Here is a 15,107-nt window from a genome sequence, read left to right as displayed (position 1 = left end):
GGCGGAGGATTAGCCTAGTGAGCCATGGCGCCGGCCTGAGTTTTTAATTTCAATTTCTGCTTGCTCACAGATGGTTTGGGAAAGCAGTTGTCTTGTGTAACTTGAATTTATGTCGGCAGCCTTGCCATCATTGCTTATCAGTTTGCAGTGGTTGCTTGTTTCACACTGTCTTCATAGACCATCATGACATCTGGGGACAAACATAGTTTGGTTTCTCTTTTTAAAAAGATTTTTTATTTCTTTGAAAGGAAGAGTGGTAGGGAGAGATAGAGACGGATCTTCCATCCACCAATTCACTATTCCAGGGGACGGAACACCTGGGACTGGGTGAGGATGAATGAAGCCAGGAGTCGAGAACTCCATCCAGCATTTGTGCTTCCTTCCCAGAAGTGTCACCAGGGAGCTGGATTGGAAGTGGGGCAGCCAGGACTCGAACCAGCACTCAGATCCGCATGCTGCGCCACATTGCCAGCCTTGACAGTTTTATCTCTTCTTCCCAGCCTACATGCATTTCCCCTTTCTTGTCTTGTTGCACTAGCTGGGACTCCCAGATGCCGAGTGATCTAAGAATATGCCCTTCCCTCGTTCCGCCTCTCCGTGGGAAGTTTCTAGTTCCTCACCATTTAGTGTGGTGTTCGCTGTAGGAGGGTTTATCAAGTTGAGGAAATTCCATTCTATTTCTAGTCTGTTGGGAGGTTTTTTTTTTTTTTTTTAATCATGAACAAGTGTTGGATTTTGTTGGGTGCTTTTTCTTGATGAATACAATTGTGATTTTTCTATGTTAGCTTACTGATGTAACGTTACATTCATTGATTTTAGTACACTGGACCAGTCTTGCATCAATACCACCCAATTCTGTTACAGAATTCCTTATGTTTATTGTTGGGTTTAATCTGCTGATGAGTTATTGAATATGTCTGTGTCTGCACTGATGAGAGAGACTGGCCTGGACTCTGCCTTCCTTGTAAAGTCTCTGCGGTTGGTTTTAGGATCACGTTAGCCTCAGGGCACAAGCGAGGAAGCATTCCCTCTGCTTCTCTCTTCTGAAAGAGGTTTTTGGAGAATTGGTATTGTTTCTCCTTGTTCCATAGAGGTCACGAGTGAACCCCTCTGGGCGGGCAGCTTTCTTTTTTGGAAAGTTATTAATTGTTGATTCAGTTTCTTGAATAGATACAAGCCTATGAAGGTTGTTGATTTCCTTTATATATATATTTAAAGGTTTTTTTCTGAGAAAGAGTGGTTGAGTTCATGGAAGTTAAATGCACATGGGCGTGGACCCACCCTGGAAACAGCTGTTGGCTGGGCGGGTGTTGTCCCCTCGGGCGGCTCAGCTGGCTGGAGAGCAGCTGCGGGGGTCACCTCCAGCGGCCAGCGGTGTGTGTGCGTGCATGCGTGCGTGTACGCATGTGTGTGCATGTGTGTGTGCGTGTGTGTGAGTGTGTGTGTGTTGGGGGAGGGGCCCATCTTTTTTCTGGGCGGCTTCCTGCCCCTCCCCAGCTCCCCTCTGTTGGTCTCTGATGCATCCCAGCTGTGCAGGGGAACAGTCTTGCCGAGAGCTGGTGGCTCTGCACCAGCCTGGACACTGCTAGAGACGCCAGACGCATGGGGCATGCGCCTCAGGAGTGTGGCTGCCCCGTGGGACACTGAAGCTTCGCCGGCTTCCACCCCTGGGCCTTTGCACTCGTGCCCCCTCTGTCCAGAGCCCTCTTCGCCAGACACCCACATGGCTGCCTGTCCATCCGCCCCTTGGGAAGTTTCTGGACCACAGGCCGCTTCCTCCTGCTCACCCACCTGCTGTCCCCCTGCAGGTCAGCCCCCTTTCTCACAGCCCTGATTGCCCCCCCACCCCCAGCACACATCCAGCATTAACAGGGCAAGGCTGCGGGCCTGGCTGCCAGGCCTGCTGCCGCTGAATGCCGGCCTTGCCTTACCCCGTGGAGCTTAGGCCAGATCACATGGTCGGCTGGTCCATGGGGAATTGAGGGACGTGTCCCTGCCCTGGACAGACTGCCTCTAGTTCCCCAGGCTGACCCTGCCTGGGGCCTGGGCGTTTGGACCTGTGTGCATGTGGGACGGGGACTGCAGGTGGCGGGGGCCACGCCTAGCTGGAGGGACCCAAAAAGCCACAGGTAGGCTCCAGGTGAGTGCTGGACAGCCTCCTGCCTTCACTCGCTGCCTCTCTCCCAGGACCGTGGACACTGGGATTTCCCCCGGGTCCTTCCGGGGCCCTGGCCACCTTGCCACGCTGGCCACCTCCCTCCTCCCGTGGCTCTTTCTGGCTCCCGCTGGTGCGTTTTAGCCCGGGTTGCCACACAGCTGCGCCCAGAGCAGCCTGGCCCCAGCCCAGGTTCCCTGTCACGTCCTGCGGCTGTGCTTACTCCCGCCTCTTGACGCTGCCATCAGCTAAGGCACGGATGGGGACGCGCCCCCTCCCCAGGGCCAGGCCTGCTAAGGGATAGTCAAACCCAGCTTTTTTCCAAAGTAGGAGCCGGCCCTCCCCTCCCCCCGCCCCCGCTGCGGACGGCGCATGCGCAGTGGCCAGCGTGGGACCTACATGCGCAACTGCGTGTTCTTCAGGCTGAGGCTCAGCTCCTCCAGGGCCTCCTCCATCTCCTGGCGGTTCTGGATCAGCGACAGGTTCTGCTCCTCCAGCTGGACGAACTCGTCCAGGAGCTGCTGCGGCTCCGTGAAGTACAGCGGCAGCTCCTGCACCCACCGAGCGAGCCGCTGCGGGGTCTGACCAGGGGGCCGCGGAGCAGCGCAGTGGGGAGGGAGCGGGGCGGGGAGGGGGCGGGGGGGGGGCATGGGCCACGAGTGGGGCCAGGCCTGGGAGGGGGAAGGGCAGGGTGGTTCCAGAGCTGGGCCGCTGACCTCCCTGTCGCTGTCGACGTCCTCGTGGGTGGGGACGCCAAAGGTTGACCTGTGATGAGAAGGTGGGCTCAGGGCCCCGGGGCTCACGCTGGCCTGGCAGAGGTCTGAGGGCACCCACCCAGAGCGCCCCCCTCCCCATCTCTCCTCTCCCCACAAGTTCCCAGACGGTGTCTCCTGGCCCTACAGCTGTCCAAGAGCAAGCAAGGGATGGCTTTGAGAGTCGTGCCCTCGTGGCCAGTGGGAATAAAGCTTGATTTGTCAGCCCCGCCTCCTCCACACTGCAGGTCACTATGGATGCCAGCCCCACCCCAGGGCCTTTGCACCTGCAGCCCCACCGCCGCCACCAAGGCTGTCCCCTCACCTGCCACTCCTGTACTGGGGTCTTGGAGACCCTTCTCGCCCCACTCCCTCGCCAGATTCAGCCTTGGCGCTGCCCTTGATGGCCCCATGTATGGCCACCATGGGATACCTGAGGCCATCTTCAGCCGACCCTGGGCACTGAGAGGGTTGTGAACACAGCTCTGTGGGCTCTTAGTGCTCAGTGTGGGGCCGTGGATGGGGACTCCACCCCGCTGACTTCCAGGTTCACTCTCGGTGCCCCTGCCTGGGTTTCCACAGGGTTGTGGGTCCTGCCACCTGAAGACTGGGGTAGGGGGTGGCCTGGGAGACCCTAGGCCCTGGTATCACAGAGGGATTCCTGGACGAGAGGCTGTGGTCACAAGGAGAGCACAGGCGGAGTGCCCCACCCTGCGCCCACTGGTGCCCTGTTCACAAGTGAGGGGTGCACAGCTCAGGGTGCTGGCCACCTGCTCACAATCACTTCCGGCACTTCTGGCCCACAGGCTGCCTGAGAAGCCACTGTGCAGAGCACCTGGGCCATTGTGGACGTCACGGATGGTGGCCAGTCTTCCCAACCAGGCATCACCCCAACACGTAACGAGGAAGGTGAACTTGGAAACTGGAGAGGGTGGGACCTTGGCCAGCCTGGCCGGCATGAGTTTGGAATATGGGAGCTTGAGTGCATGGAGGGGTGAGCGTTCAGATGTGCAGCTCGGGGACAGGTGAGGTCTGGCAGTCACAGAACAGGGAGGGTGGAGGATGAGCAGCAGGTGCAGGTCCCACACAGGGGAGGGCGGGCGAGGCCCTCGGGCCCCCACTTCTCTCCATCCCCACAACCACTGCCTGCATGCACAGCACATCACGCACAGAGCTTCCAGAAGGAAACACGGGAGAATGTGACCGTGACTTTGACCTTGGCAAGGACTTTTCTGGCAGGGCACAAAATGCCATCAACTGGAAAAGAAAACCTGGGTGAATGAGACCTCAATAAGATGCAGAATTCATGTCTCGCAAAAGACAACGTACAAAGAAGAAGAAGGCAAGACACAGATGGGACATCTTCGGCCTCCGCCGAGCACACAGGGCCTGTGATGACTGACAGCCAGAGCCCAGGTCTCCGCGTGGATGTGCAGGAAGATGTCACAGGAGGACTTTGCCTCTGCCACCAGGCAAGTGTCACAAGAGCCACAGGAGGTGCCACTTCCCGCCCACGGTGACCACGTGTCCCGGTGCTGCCCGCCCCTTCTAGCGAGAGACAATAAGGACGGGCCCAGAGCTGTGCAGCTCTAGTGCCAACCAACAGTCCAGGCCCACAGCCCAGCGGATTCTTGCCCTCTGGCTCCCTCTGCCGTGCCGTGACCACCGTGGGACCAGGACCAGGGACAGCCCGATGCCCAGAGCCCTGAGATCACAAGTCTTCCAACGAAGCGGTCCTCAGCCCGCTTACCCCTTCACCTGCTCTTTCTCGCAGACCCCTCGCTCCAGGCTCTGCCTGCAGTGTCCCTCTCTCCCTCTGCCTGCTGGCCGGCCCTGGTGCTGTCCCGTGTGGACCCTCCTGCTCCTGGGGAACTGTGAGTAGCAAACTCTCTTTCTGTTGGTTGTCATCTCCTGGCTTTTTGGCCTCACCACACCTGGGTGGTGCCAGGGCCGGGGCTGGAGGGACACTCCCTGGTCCAAGTCCCCGTCTCCCCTCAAGCTTCCTGTAGGACCTCACCTGCTGGAGTCCAGCTCGCCAGGTGCACTTGCTGGGCTGACGCTTTTGGCCAGGATCTGCCCCAGCCTTGCCACCTGCAGAAACTTCGAGGGCTTCTTTGTGCCCTGAGCGTCTGGAGGGAGCAGAGCAGAGGTGCCCATGTGCCCCAGGCCTGGGCTGCACGGCCCCTCCAGCCTAGGGCGGCCACTCACCTTGTGTCCACAGGGACAAGACCTTGCCTTTGGTGCCTGGTCCTACAGGAAGCAAAGGAGGCGCCCTCGATGCCTCGGCGGGAGCCGGGCTGCAGCTGCTCCCAGGACTCACCTGATGGCCTCCCCCAGCCTCAGGAGGAGGGGGTGCTCGGAAGGAAAGTCCCCGCCCCCATGCTCTCTCTCCCCAGAGAAAGCCTGGGTTGTGACAGAGGAGGCGGCAGGGTGGCTGCCGCCCTGCACAGAGCCCAGCTGGGGCTGTAAGGGGTGGGATGGAGGCCAGTGGCTGCTGGGAGGCCTGCTGGGCCCCTGCCAGCTGGACCCAGGGTCTCGGCTCCCTGCCACCTCTGTCCCCGGGGCAGGAAGCGTGTACCACTCTCTTTGGCGAGCTCGGCAGCCTCCTTGGCCTTTCTGATGGCCAAGCGCTTCTTCTCCTGCTCCTCCAGCCACTCCTTGGGTGACAGCTTGTAGAGGAAATCCTTGTAGGCCTTGTACTGCTGCAGGGTGTCTTCCACTTTGGAGATTTCACTGGGCCCAGGGAGGGGTCAGGAGAGCTCAGGCTCTGCCATTGCAAGGTCCCTCCACCCCCGGCTGGACGTGCCCACCCTGGGCAGGCTCCCGGTTCTGTAACACAAGCACCTAGTGCAGTGTGCCGGGGGAGAAGGGTGCCCACCCCGCAGGGCCCCGGCGCCAGCCAGCGCTACTTCCAGCCTTGTAGCCGTGTGACAGAGCTCACAAGTTCCTCTCCACCCCGGGGACTCTGCTGCCAATCTAAGCCGCACCTGCCGCCTCCCACTCTGCCTCAATGGCATGGCCTTGGCCAAGTCACTGAGCCTCAGCCTCAGTCTATCCACCTGCAGAATGGACAGCTGCCCTCCAACAGGGCCTAGAGGCCCCGGGAGGTAAAGTCTTGAGGTCTGCAAGGTGCTGGTCTCCCTTTGGCTCCCCCTCCCCTGCCTGGGGAAGGCGACGTGTCTGAGATAAAGGGAGCCGGGCAAGCCAAGACCTCCAGCCTGACCTCTGACCTCACCTTTTGATATTTGTGATCTGGGTGGTGAGTTCGTGTATTTCAAGGATCTTCTCCATCTTGGTTTTGGTCTCCTTCTCAGCCCTGGGGGTGGGGACGGTGGGCTAATCACACAACACTGGGGAGGAGCAGGCACGCTGCCCTGGCCCCGGGCTGGGGACAGGAACGGGGGGCGGGTTGCAGGTGCGGCGCAGCAGGGGGCGGCTAGGGCTGGGTGGCACCTGGCCAGGAGGACGCAGCAGGGCCTGTGGGGTGGTGCTGCCGGGCCAGCCCCACCGGGGGGCTGCAGGCTCACTCATTAATGGCGTGCACGCAGCTCTGGTCATTCTCCCTGAGGAACTCGTCAAAGAGGGACTTGTCCTTCTCCAGGGACTTCTCGGCCTGTGCCAGCCTGGCCTCCTCCTTGGTGGCCACCATGTCAAGGCGCTGGATCTCCCTCTGCTTCATGTTCAGGGCGTACTGGGGGCCGGCAACGCCGAGTCACGTTGCCTGGCCGGGGCCGGTTCCCCTGCCCGCAGCCCCCGGGGTGGGGGGCCCTGGGGCAGCTGCGTCTACCTGGATGAGGGACATCTGTCGCTGCTCCATGATGTAGTTTCTGATGCTGTCGGACCGCAGCTTCTGTTCTGCAGTGGCAGGGCAAGGGGACAGAGCCAGGTCCTTAGTACACCTGCTGAGGGGCCCATGAGGGGCTGAGGCCCCCGGGGCCGTGGTGGGGGCACCCCTGTCCCCAGCCCAAGAAGAGAATGCCCTGCCCAGTATGTGACATTCTCCAAGGCTGGGGTCAGGCCAGCCAGGACATCCGCCCCATGTCTGACTAGGGCCTCTCTCTGCCCGTGGGAATGTGGCTCCCAGCTGAACTCAATACCGAGAGAGAGAGCCAGGACATGACCAGGCATGGGAGAAAAAATGGCTGTCAGGATCTCCGCTTGGGGCACCCCGAGCCCCGAGTGTCCAGGGCGAGAAGCGCCAGAGTCCACACGGCCAGGCTTTACGGCAGGCCGGAGCCGTGGAGGTCTGGACAATCCTCCTGAGTTAAGCAGGGCCCTGGCCTGGCCCCTCTGGGCGACCTTGGAGACGTCCCTGCCCCCGAAGGAGTCCCAGCTCCTGGCTGGCGGTCAAGGTTGGGACAGTAAGGAATCTCCTGGCCCAAACCCGCTAGGCCCGGCCTCCCCTAGCCAGACCCCACCTGGGGATGGAGGGCAGAGGTGGAAAACAGACAGTTGCGGGGCTGGACACGCAGAAATCCCCACAGCCACAGGCTCCTGCCAGACTAAGGCCCCAGGCCCTCTCGTGTTTGCCATCCCACCGAGTCCACGCCCCGGCTGCTACTTTCAGCCTCGTGATGGGAGGAGCTTAACACACACTGGGTGCTGAGATGAGGCTGCCGGCCCCCATGCACGTTCAGCGTGAGGACACACTTCAGCCCCACGGCCACGAGGCCTGCGCCATGACCAGCCGGGAGAGGGTCAGGAACTTGGCCGTGACCATGAAGCTCTCGAGTGCTGGAGCCAGGGCGCGGCCGAGGTCCAGAGTGGCGCTGTGTTCACCACCAAGGTAACCTGGCTCCGTCTGCTGCGGTGTGGCCCGCACGCGGACACACCCTGGGGGTCCCCGGCTGTCCGGGACTGGCGGCGCGAGGGGCAGCACCTTTGGTCACGGCGAGCTTCCAGGCCAAGCTGGGCAGGGCACGCAGCTCCTCCACCTTCTCGTGCAGCTCCTGCTCCTCGGCCTTGTCCTCCAGCTGCAGCTCCCGCCGCATGTGGCTGTGCTTGGCCGACATCATGGACGAGTAGGTCATCTTCTGGTGCACTTGCATCACCTTCTTCTGTTGCCGCTCCTGGGGGCAGAGGCGGGGTGGGGGCGATGCCGCAGCCCCTACCCCACCCCACCCCTGTGGCTCCTGGGGCCTGGTGTCGCCTCCGCCCCCTGCATCCCTCCAGGATCGTGTGTGGCTGCAGGGACCTGTGCACACAGACACGGGGGCCAGGCCGGCCCATGACGTGTAGGAGTCTCCTGAGAATGGAGGTCTAGGCAGGATCCTGGTTGTGCACAGATGAGCACTGCAGGGGCGTGCTCAGGCCGAGGTGGTCTGTCCTTGGATCTTGAAGCCCCATTTAACAGAGTGACAAACTGAGGCTCGGGAAGTCCAGAGTTGGGCCCGCAGGAAGGCTGCTGTGGTCTGACCTCCCCTCCGTCTCTCTGCCCTGCACCTGCTCTGCTGCACCCCCCCATGGGGTCCCATCACAGCCCAGCCCCTCCCCTCCCAGGAGATCCCTGGCTGTCCTAGGAAGTACTCCCGGTGTGGCCAGGGCTGGATGTGCCTGTGCTGGCCCAGGCTATGCTGGGGCGTGAGGTGTGGGCTGTCCTGACCTCTGGTGCGTGGCACTCGGGGTGGGGCGGGGCGGGGCGTGAGAGGTAGGGTGCTGGGGTGCGCATGAGGCCGAGCAAGTGTCAGGGCCCCAGCACTTCGAGGCACTGCTGCAGGCACGTGGGTGCATCTCTGTGTGCTTCTGGCCCCCAGGGGTCCAGTGAGAGCGGGCCACTGATGCCCAGAGCCATCAGAGGGGAGGGAAAGGGCCTGCGAGGTCTTGGGTGGGCCTGGAAGGCGAGGAGCCTGTCAGGAGTGGGTGGCGTCTCACTCAAGGGACAGTGGAAGTGGCCACAACAGCCCACTGAGCAGGCTCAGGCCCAGAAGTGGTGAAGGGGCTGGGTACGATGGGTGGGACAGGCCAGAGGTGTGAGAGCCATGCAGAGCTTCTGGTGGGCGCTGGTGAGCCACTGACTATCGTGGAGTGAGAGTGTGCTCTTCTGGGCAGGGAGACGGGGTCACTGGGGACAGGGAAGCATCGCCAAGGGGCCGGCCTCTGCCCCAGGTACTTACGAAGAAAGCTCTTTTCCGCTCCTGCTCTCTTAGCAAGAAGAAATCCACATCTTCTGGGATGTGGAAAGGATTGGCTGAACGGCTGGGAGCGTTCTCAAGATCTGGGGAGGGAGATGCCTCCTTGAGCGGGGAGCCAGCTCTTGCAGGCGGGGGTCAGAACTCTGGGGTCCTGGTGCCATCCCAGCCCAGCACGTGACAGCAGGAGTGGTGTGACCGCTCCTGGATCCAGCTGTGCCTGAAGTCCACTCCTGGAGTGGCAAACTCACCTCTGTGGTTTAACTTAGTTCGCGATGGGCTTCTGTCCCTGGCATCTGAAAGAGACCTCGTGAACATAGCCCCTGTGACTCCAGCCACTGCCCCCTGCCCTCTGTCTCCCAGTCTCAGGCCTGGTCTCTGTGGGATGGACTGGTGGCCGGGAGCTGCTGGAGCCCAGCTGAGGTGCTTGCAGTACCCCTGGCTGAGGGCTGGGGGAGCCCAAGGCTCTCTGGGAACTCCTGGGGTTAGGCTGGGCTGGAGCGTGGGCCACGGCTAAGTGAGTGAGGCCAGGGCATTCAGGCAGGCAGGGATCCGCCAGGGAGCCAGGCGCAGGGGCGGGGTTCGCACGGGTCTGCTTTGCAGAGTGGATGCTGTCCTGCTCTTAACCTCCACTGCTCTGCACCCCACGCTGACTTGAGAACCTGGGGCAGGTGCCAGGAGAGTGGCAGGAAGTCTGTCTGTGCATCTCGGGGGGCCAGGGAGTCAGGCGGAGAGCGTGACCTGGACACGTGCCCCACCCAGCTCCGGGAAAGTGCTAGAAAATGCTGGCATCATGGAACCTGGGAGGGAGGCCGGGACGGGGTAGGGGAGGTGCAGGCCGCACGGCTGCAGGGGTAGTGGGTGGGGGTGGGGGTCCTGAGGGCTCCACGCCGCTGGAGGCACAGGTGGGCACAGGCGCCCTCCCTGTCCCCAGCCCCCAGGACAGAGGCATTGTCCCAAGCGCAGAACAGGAGAGCTGGGGCTTGGGTGCGTCTCTGTGTCCCCACGCTGGCCGCCAGCCCACAGGGTCGTGGACCCCACAGCTCCACTGCAGAAATGGGGGCTTTCATTTTCATAACCGCCCTGTGAGGTGGGAGAGGTCGTTCCCATTTTTCCCAGTGGGGAAACTGAGGCAGGGAGGGGCCAGACATGCGCTCAAGGCCCCATAGCCGAAGAAGCTGAGGGAGGCCGGCCTCGGAGAGCAGAGGTGGGGACGGTCAGCGGGAAGCTGTAGATGGGGCTGTGTCAGCCACGGCGGCCAGTGCTGGACACCGGATCGTGACACCGATCGTTCCAGAAGGGCACAGCTGATTGGACAATTACAAGCCAATCCGCGGAATGCGCCTCATTAACAGAAAGGAGAACAGGGGACAGAGAACATGAGTGGGGGTCCTAGCAGGTGCAGTGAAACTGCAATGAACCCCAGAACACCTCTGGGTGCAGGGGAAGGCTGCCGGTAGCACCCACCTACTCCCCAAACCCGGGAGCAGGTTCCCTTGTCTGGTGACGGGGACTCTGTGGGTGTGGCCAAGGACTGTGGGCCCGGGACAGTGTCTCTGGCCACCTGGTGGCCCAGGGGGTACCACAGGTCCCTGTGGAAGGAAGGTACGCGGCCCACAGCAAAGAGCTGGCAGCCATGTGCGGTGCACAGGAGGGAGAGGCAAGGAGACAGGTGCTCCCCTGGGGCCTTGGCCGGGGAGCTCCACGAGCCCTGGGCAGCCCCTTGGCCCTGACACCTGCTGGGGGCTTGCGGATTGTGTGCGCTCCCTGGAAAACTTTATCCTGCCACAAACATTAAACGCACAATTGCCAGTCATGCCTGGCTGCACACCCAGTGACAACGAGTGCTTACGGCCCTAGAGGGACCCGCAGGAGGGTGTTCACAGCAGTGACCAGGCGGGGAGCAGATGTCTAGGGAGACGGGAGTGTCCTAGATCCCCCAGGGCTGGAGGCTGCACAGCTGCAGATGTCCGTGAGACCTAGCAAACTGTGAACTTGAGACCCGTCGGCATCACCAGCGGGGAGCAGAGGGACCCACACCCAGAACGCACTGGAGACACAGCTGTCCCCTGCCCCTTCGTGGGGACCAGCCTCCCGCGGGGAGAGGCAGCCAGACAGATGTGACAATGGGCGGGTTCAGGGTCAGGTGTGACGACGGGTGTGTTAGAATTTTCATGATTCGGGAGAGGAGGCAGGGGCTGGGGTGAGGCGCGGGAGCGTGGGCTGGCCGCCCAGGCACAGAGCCACACTGCAGGAGGCTGAAGCCCAGGGTCTGACGGCCTTGCCGCTCGGCTTCCTGTTGGGTGGCAGCAGTGTGCCCACTGTGAGGACTCAGGGCCACGTGACAGGTGTCAGTCAGTGGTGGATGGGCAGCAGTTGCTATCGGGGGCCTCTGGGAAGAATCCTTTCCCCATGAGCATTGGCTGGTAACTAGCTGGGCCTTTCCCTTTGCCCCTTCTCCATGCCTGGAATCATATGTGATTACGCTGGAACTGCAGCAGCCATTTTGTGACTGTGGTTGAAAACTCTTAAGTCCTGGGGCCGGTGCTGTGGCACAGCAGATAAACTTGCCACCTACAACGCCAGCATCCCCTATGGTCGCTGGTTCGGGTCCTAGCTGCTCCACTTCCTTTCCAGCTCCCTGCTGATGCGCCTGAATGCCCAAGTACTTGGGGCCCTGCCACCAACACAGGACACCAGGAAGAAGCTCCTGGCTTCAGCCTGGCCCAGCCCCGCCCGGAGGGAGGCTCCAGTCCTACCTTGCTCTGCTCCCACCATTTCCGGTCTCTGACCCAACTCCTGCTGGGACAGGAGCCTTTTCCCCTGCCCCGAGCACTAAGGGCTGGGGCAGGGGGCTTCTGGGGACACGGGGTGGGGGTGGGGGTGGGGGTTCGCCTCCTACCAACTGGACTCCAGGCTCCCAGCTGGAAGGTTACCCTTTCTTTCTTTGTGCGCCTCTTTCTCCGCGGCTGGGGAGGAACTGGTGCTCCTGGGCCCCAGGCCGTGCCCTGCGGAGACACAAAGTGAAAGCCGCAGCCATCATCGCCATGCAGGGGGCAGGGAGGCTCCAGCCCCAGTGTCCTGTGTGCCGGGCAGGCCGCGTGGCCTCTCTGGGCCTCCGTCCCCACACCTGGGCTCATCCTCGCGACTTCGCCAGGCAGCTGCAAGCACTGGGCACCCACCCGGCCGTGCAGCAGCGCGGGTGCCTGGCACTCGGGTCCCGAGTGCCGTCCCTTTTGTATCTCACACTGCCTGTGCACAGGGCCATTTTACAGATGGACACACTGAGGTTCAGGGAAGCCAAGGGCCCCGAGCCCTCTGACTCCTGGTCAGACGGGAGCCTTCACTGTCAGGAGCTTGAATGGGGGACTCAGTACCCCCCCCCCTTTCACAGAGCACCCTCCCCATTATTCTGCGAGACAGGGCTTCGCCATGCCTGGCCCTTGTGTCCAGCCCGGGAATCCTGAGAGTGCTGGTTGGGAGGCCAGAGCCCCGCTGCCTCCCACCCCTGGGTGTCTCTGGCACCTCCTGCCTTTAGGTGACATGTTCTATGGACCCCCACTGCCTTGTTCTCTTTAACAGATGTTCATGGGGGAGGAGGAAGGGGGACAACACGTCCTCTGCCCTGACCTGGGAATCCTCTGTGGGTCTGATGTCCCAGGCCCCGCCCCGGAGGCAGGACCATGGGTCAGTGGAGAGGGGCGAGGCAGGGCCTGTGCAAAAGAGGGAAGGGCCGGGGGGGCGGGTGGGGACAGGCAAGAACGTCAGGGCCTGGGGTGGAAACTCGCATGCCCCTGGAGGATGGCAGGTGTGTGGAGGGAGAGGCAGTACGGAGTCGTGCGGCCTGCGGGGAGCTCTGGACCTCAGGCTGCAAACTCTGTGTGGCAAATATCCCAACTATCACAGGTTTAAGGCACGGATCTGACGTCTAGGGGGTGGGGCCTCGTTACCCAGCAGGCTTTGCGTACCCAGCTACAGGCATTCCATGCACCTGTTTCAAGACCCTGTGCTTTTCACTCAAAATGCATCTGCTCAGATGGTACAGTGGGGACAGCCGGGGTGGGATGAACTGGTCGCAACAGGATCGGTGCCGTCTGATCCACCTGCGGTCCTCAGAGGAGTGGGTTCTCGGGATCAGGAAGTGGAGCTGCAGGTGGCAGGGCTCCCAGGGGGGTGGGGATGGTGTCTCACGGGGACACAGTTTCGGTTTGGGAAGATGACAGCTCTGGTGACAGCTGCACAAGGCTGTGAGTGTGCCGAGAGCCACGGGAGCGTACGCTTGACAGTGGTAAGACGGGCGGTTTGACGTCAGGGGGCAGGCGTTTGCCATGGTGGTTACTCCGCCCGTATCCCAGGCTGGAGCTCCTGGGTTCGAGTCCTGACTCTGCTCCTGATCCGAGCTTCCTGCCAGGGAGCGCCCATCAGCAGGTGCTGTGGCTCAAGTCCGTGGGTCTCTGCCATCCATGTGGGAGACCTGGATGAATTCCTGCATCCTGGCCTCAGGAAGGGGGAGCTGCGGGCACTTGGGGAGTGAGCCGGTGGATGGCCGGCCGGTCGGTCGGTCGTCTGTCTGCGAAGTCTGCCTGCGCCAAGTGTTGCTCCTTTCAGTGAGGTCATCCCTTGGTGAATCTGGGACTTTTCAGTCTTACTCAATTTCTACACTATTTGTAATGGTTACTTTCCTTTAAAAAAAAATTGTTCTATTTAATTGAAAGGCAGAGTTACAGAGAGAGGTCTTCCATTCACTGGTTCACTCCCTAACTGGCCACAATGGCCAGAGCAGTGTTGACCCAAAGCCAGGAGCCAGGAGCCTCTTCCAGGTCTCCCACGTGGGTGCCGGGGCCCAAGGACTTGGGCCACCTTCTACTGCTTTCCCAGGCACATTAGCAGGGAGCTGGATCAGAAGTGGAGCAGTCGGGACTTGAACCAGCACCCATATGGGATGCTGGCACTGCAGGTGGTGGCTTAACCCGCTGCGCCACAATGGTGGCCTCTGCTTTTGACTTTCTTATTTTCCTACAGGGAAGTTTAACTCTAGTGAACAACTTGCAGGTTTTAGGTTGTGCTTAGGAAGGCATTCTTCACCTAAAGCTGAAATGCATTTGAAATGAAAGGAAAAAATCCTGGATTTTCTTGTAGTATTTCAACAAAATTTAGTTTGACGGATTGATTTGAAAGGCAGGTGTGAGAGGGACGACGGTGGCAGGGACTCCTGGGAACTGTGGGTCTGTCTCCTGGCTGGCCGGCCTCACTGCCCAGGGACAACATTAGCACCTGCATTGGAACACGGCAGGAGCCGTACCTGTCTCGTCTGCCCCCACCCCGGTCCCCCCAGGACCTGGGTCAGAAGCTTCCTCCATGCACTCGTCCCGGGGGACCTGAGTGCAGCTTCCGGCCGTGGGGCTGGAGAGGATGGGCGGGGATGGGTACTCACTCCGCGTCCACCTGGCCGAACCCGCTGGCGCCTTCTCGGGCTCAGGCATCGTTGGGGATGGTGTCCTGGGAGACAGAGTGTATCTGCCTTCTTGGCGTCTGCTTCCTGGACAGGGAACAGACAGAGATGTTTCCATCACTGGTGCAGCCCAGGAAACCTCATGGAGGAGGTGGCCAGAGGGCAGTGACAGGGTGGGGTGGGGGGCTGCTTGGTAGAGCCGGAAAGGAGCAGCTCCTGGGGCGGGCGTGGCTGGGGCAATGGGCGTTTGGGGGGAGAGGGGATGGAGTGACGCCAGGCCCGTGGGGTGCAGGGTCTTGTTGGAAGAGCAATGCGGAGGCTTAAGTGGGGTGGAAAATACGAGTCATGAGCAAACAAAGCACAGATTTCGACCCTGCCTGCACCAAAGCCGTCTCTTCTCATTCCACCTCCCATGTGCTTTCTGAAGCGCCCCTGTGCAGTGTGTCACGGATCCTGAGAGTCGTGGGTTCGCCCCTCTGCGCGCGGCTGAGGGAGGTCTGGAACTCTGTGGGCTGGCTGGAGCGGGAACGTGGGCATCACCACCAGGCGCATGCGTCATGTGCAGGATGCGTGGCAGGGCCTGTGCAGAACCCGCGGGGACCCCACCCTAATTCCAGGGC

At 61.4% G+C, this 15,107-nt stretch overlaps 1 protein-coding gene across 3 annotated transcripts in view; it reads right to left on the bottom strand.

The window, feature by feature from the left end:
* Nucleotides 1-15,107, bottom strand: part of CFAP100 (cilia and flagella associated protein 100) — a 28,416-nt gene that overhangs the window by 8,160 nt on the left and 5,149 nt on the right. The window contains exons 3-15 of one of the 3 annotated variants that reach the window (XM_089305592.1): nucleotides 14,470-14,574; nucleotides 11,972-12,043; nucleotides 9,287-9,331; nucleotides 9,021-9,121; nucleotides 7,787-7,976; nucleotides 6,695-6,762; nucleotides 6,435-6,598; nucleotides 6,143-6,223; nucleotides 5,486-5,640; nucleotides 5,116-5,157; nucleotides 4,925-5,036; nucleotides 2,872-2,920; nucleotides 2,555-2,706 (exon numbers count right to left, since the gene is read on the bottom strand). In XM_089305592.1, coding sequence (XP_089161718.1) covers nucleotides 2,555-2,706; nucleotides 2,872-2,920; nucleotides 4,925-5,036; nucleotides 5,116-5,157; nucleotides 5,486-5,640; nucleotides 6,143-6,223; nucleotides 6,435-6,598; nucleotides 6,695-6,762; nucleotides 7,787-7,976; nucleotides 9,021-9,121; nucleotides 9,287-9,331; nucleotides 11,972-12,043; nucleotides 14,470-14,574 — 1,336 coding nt within the window. Of the gene's footprint in view, nucleotides 1-2,554; nucleotides 2,707-2,871; nucleotides 2,921-4,924; nucleotides 5,037-5,115; nucleotides 5,158-5,485; nucleotides 5,641-6,142; nucleotides 6,224-6,434; nucleotides 6,599-6,694; nucleotides 6,763-7,786; nucleotides 7,977-9,020; nucleotides 9,122-9,286; nucleotides 9,332-11,937; nucleotides 12,044-14,469; nucleotides 14,575-15,107 lie in introns of all 3 variants that reach the window. The other 2 variants (XM_089305590.1, XM_089305591.1) reach the window with 2 other exon arrangements.

The sequence above is a fragment of the Oryctolagus cuniculus genome, chromosome 10 (assembly GCF_051225735.1).
Source record: "Oryctolagus cuniculus isolate XC-2025 breed Fujian yellow rabbit chromosome 10, ASM5122573v1, whole genome shotgun sequence".
Classification (NCBI taxonomy): Eukaryota; Metazoa; Chordata; class Mammalia; order Lagomorpha; family Leporidae; genus Oryctolagus; species Oryctolagus cuniculus.
This window is presented reverse-complemented; position numbering and strand designations above follow the sequence as displayed.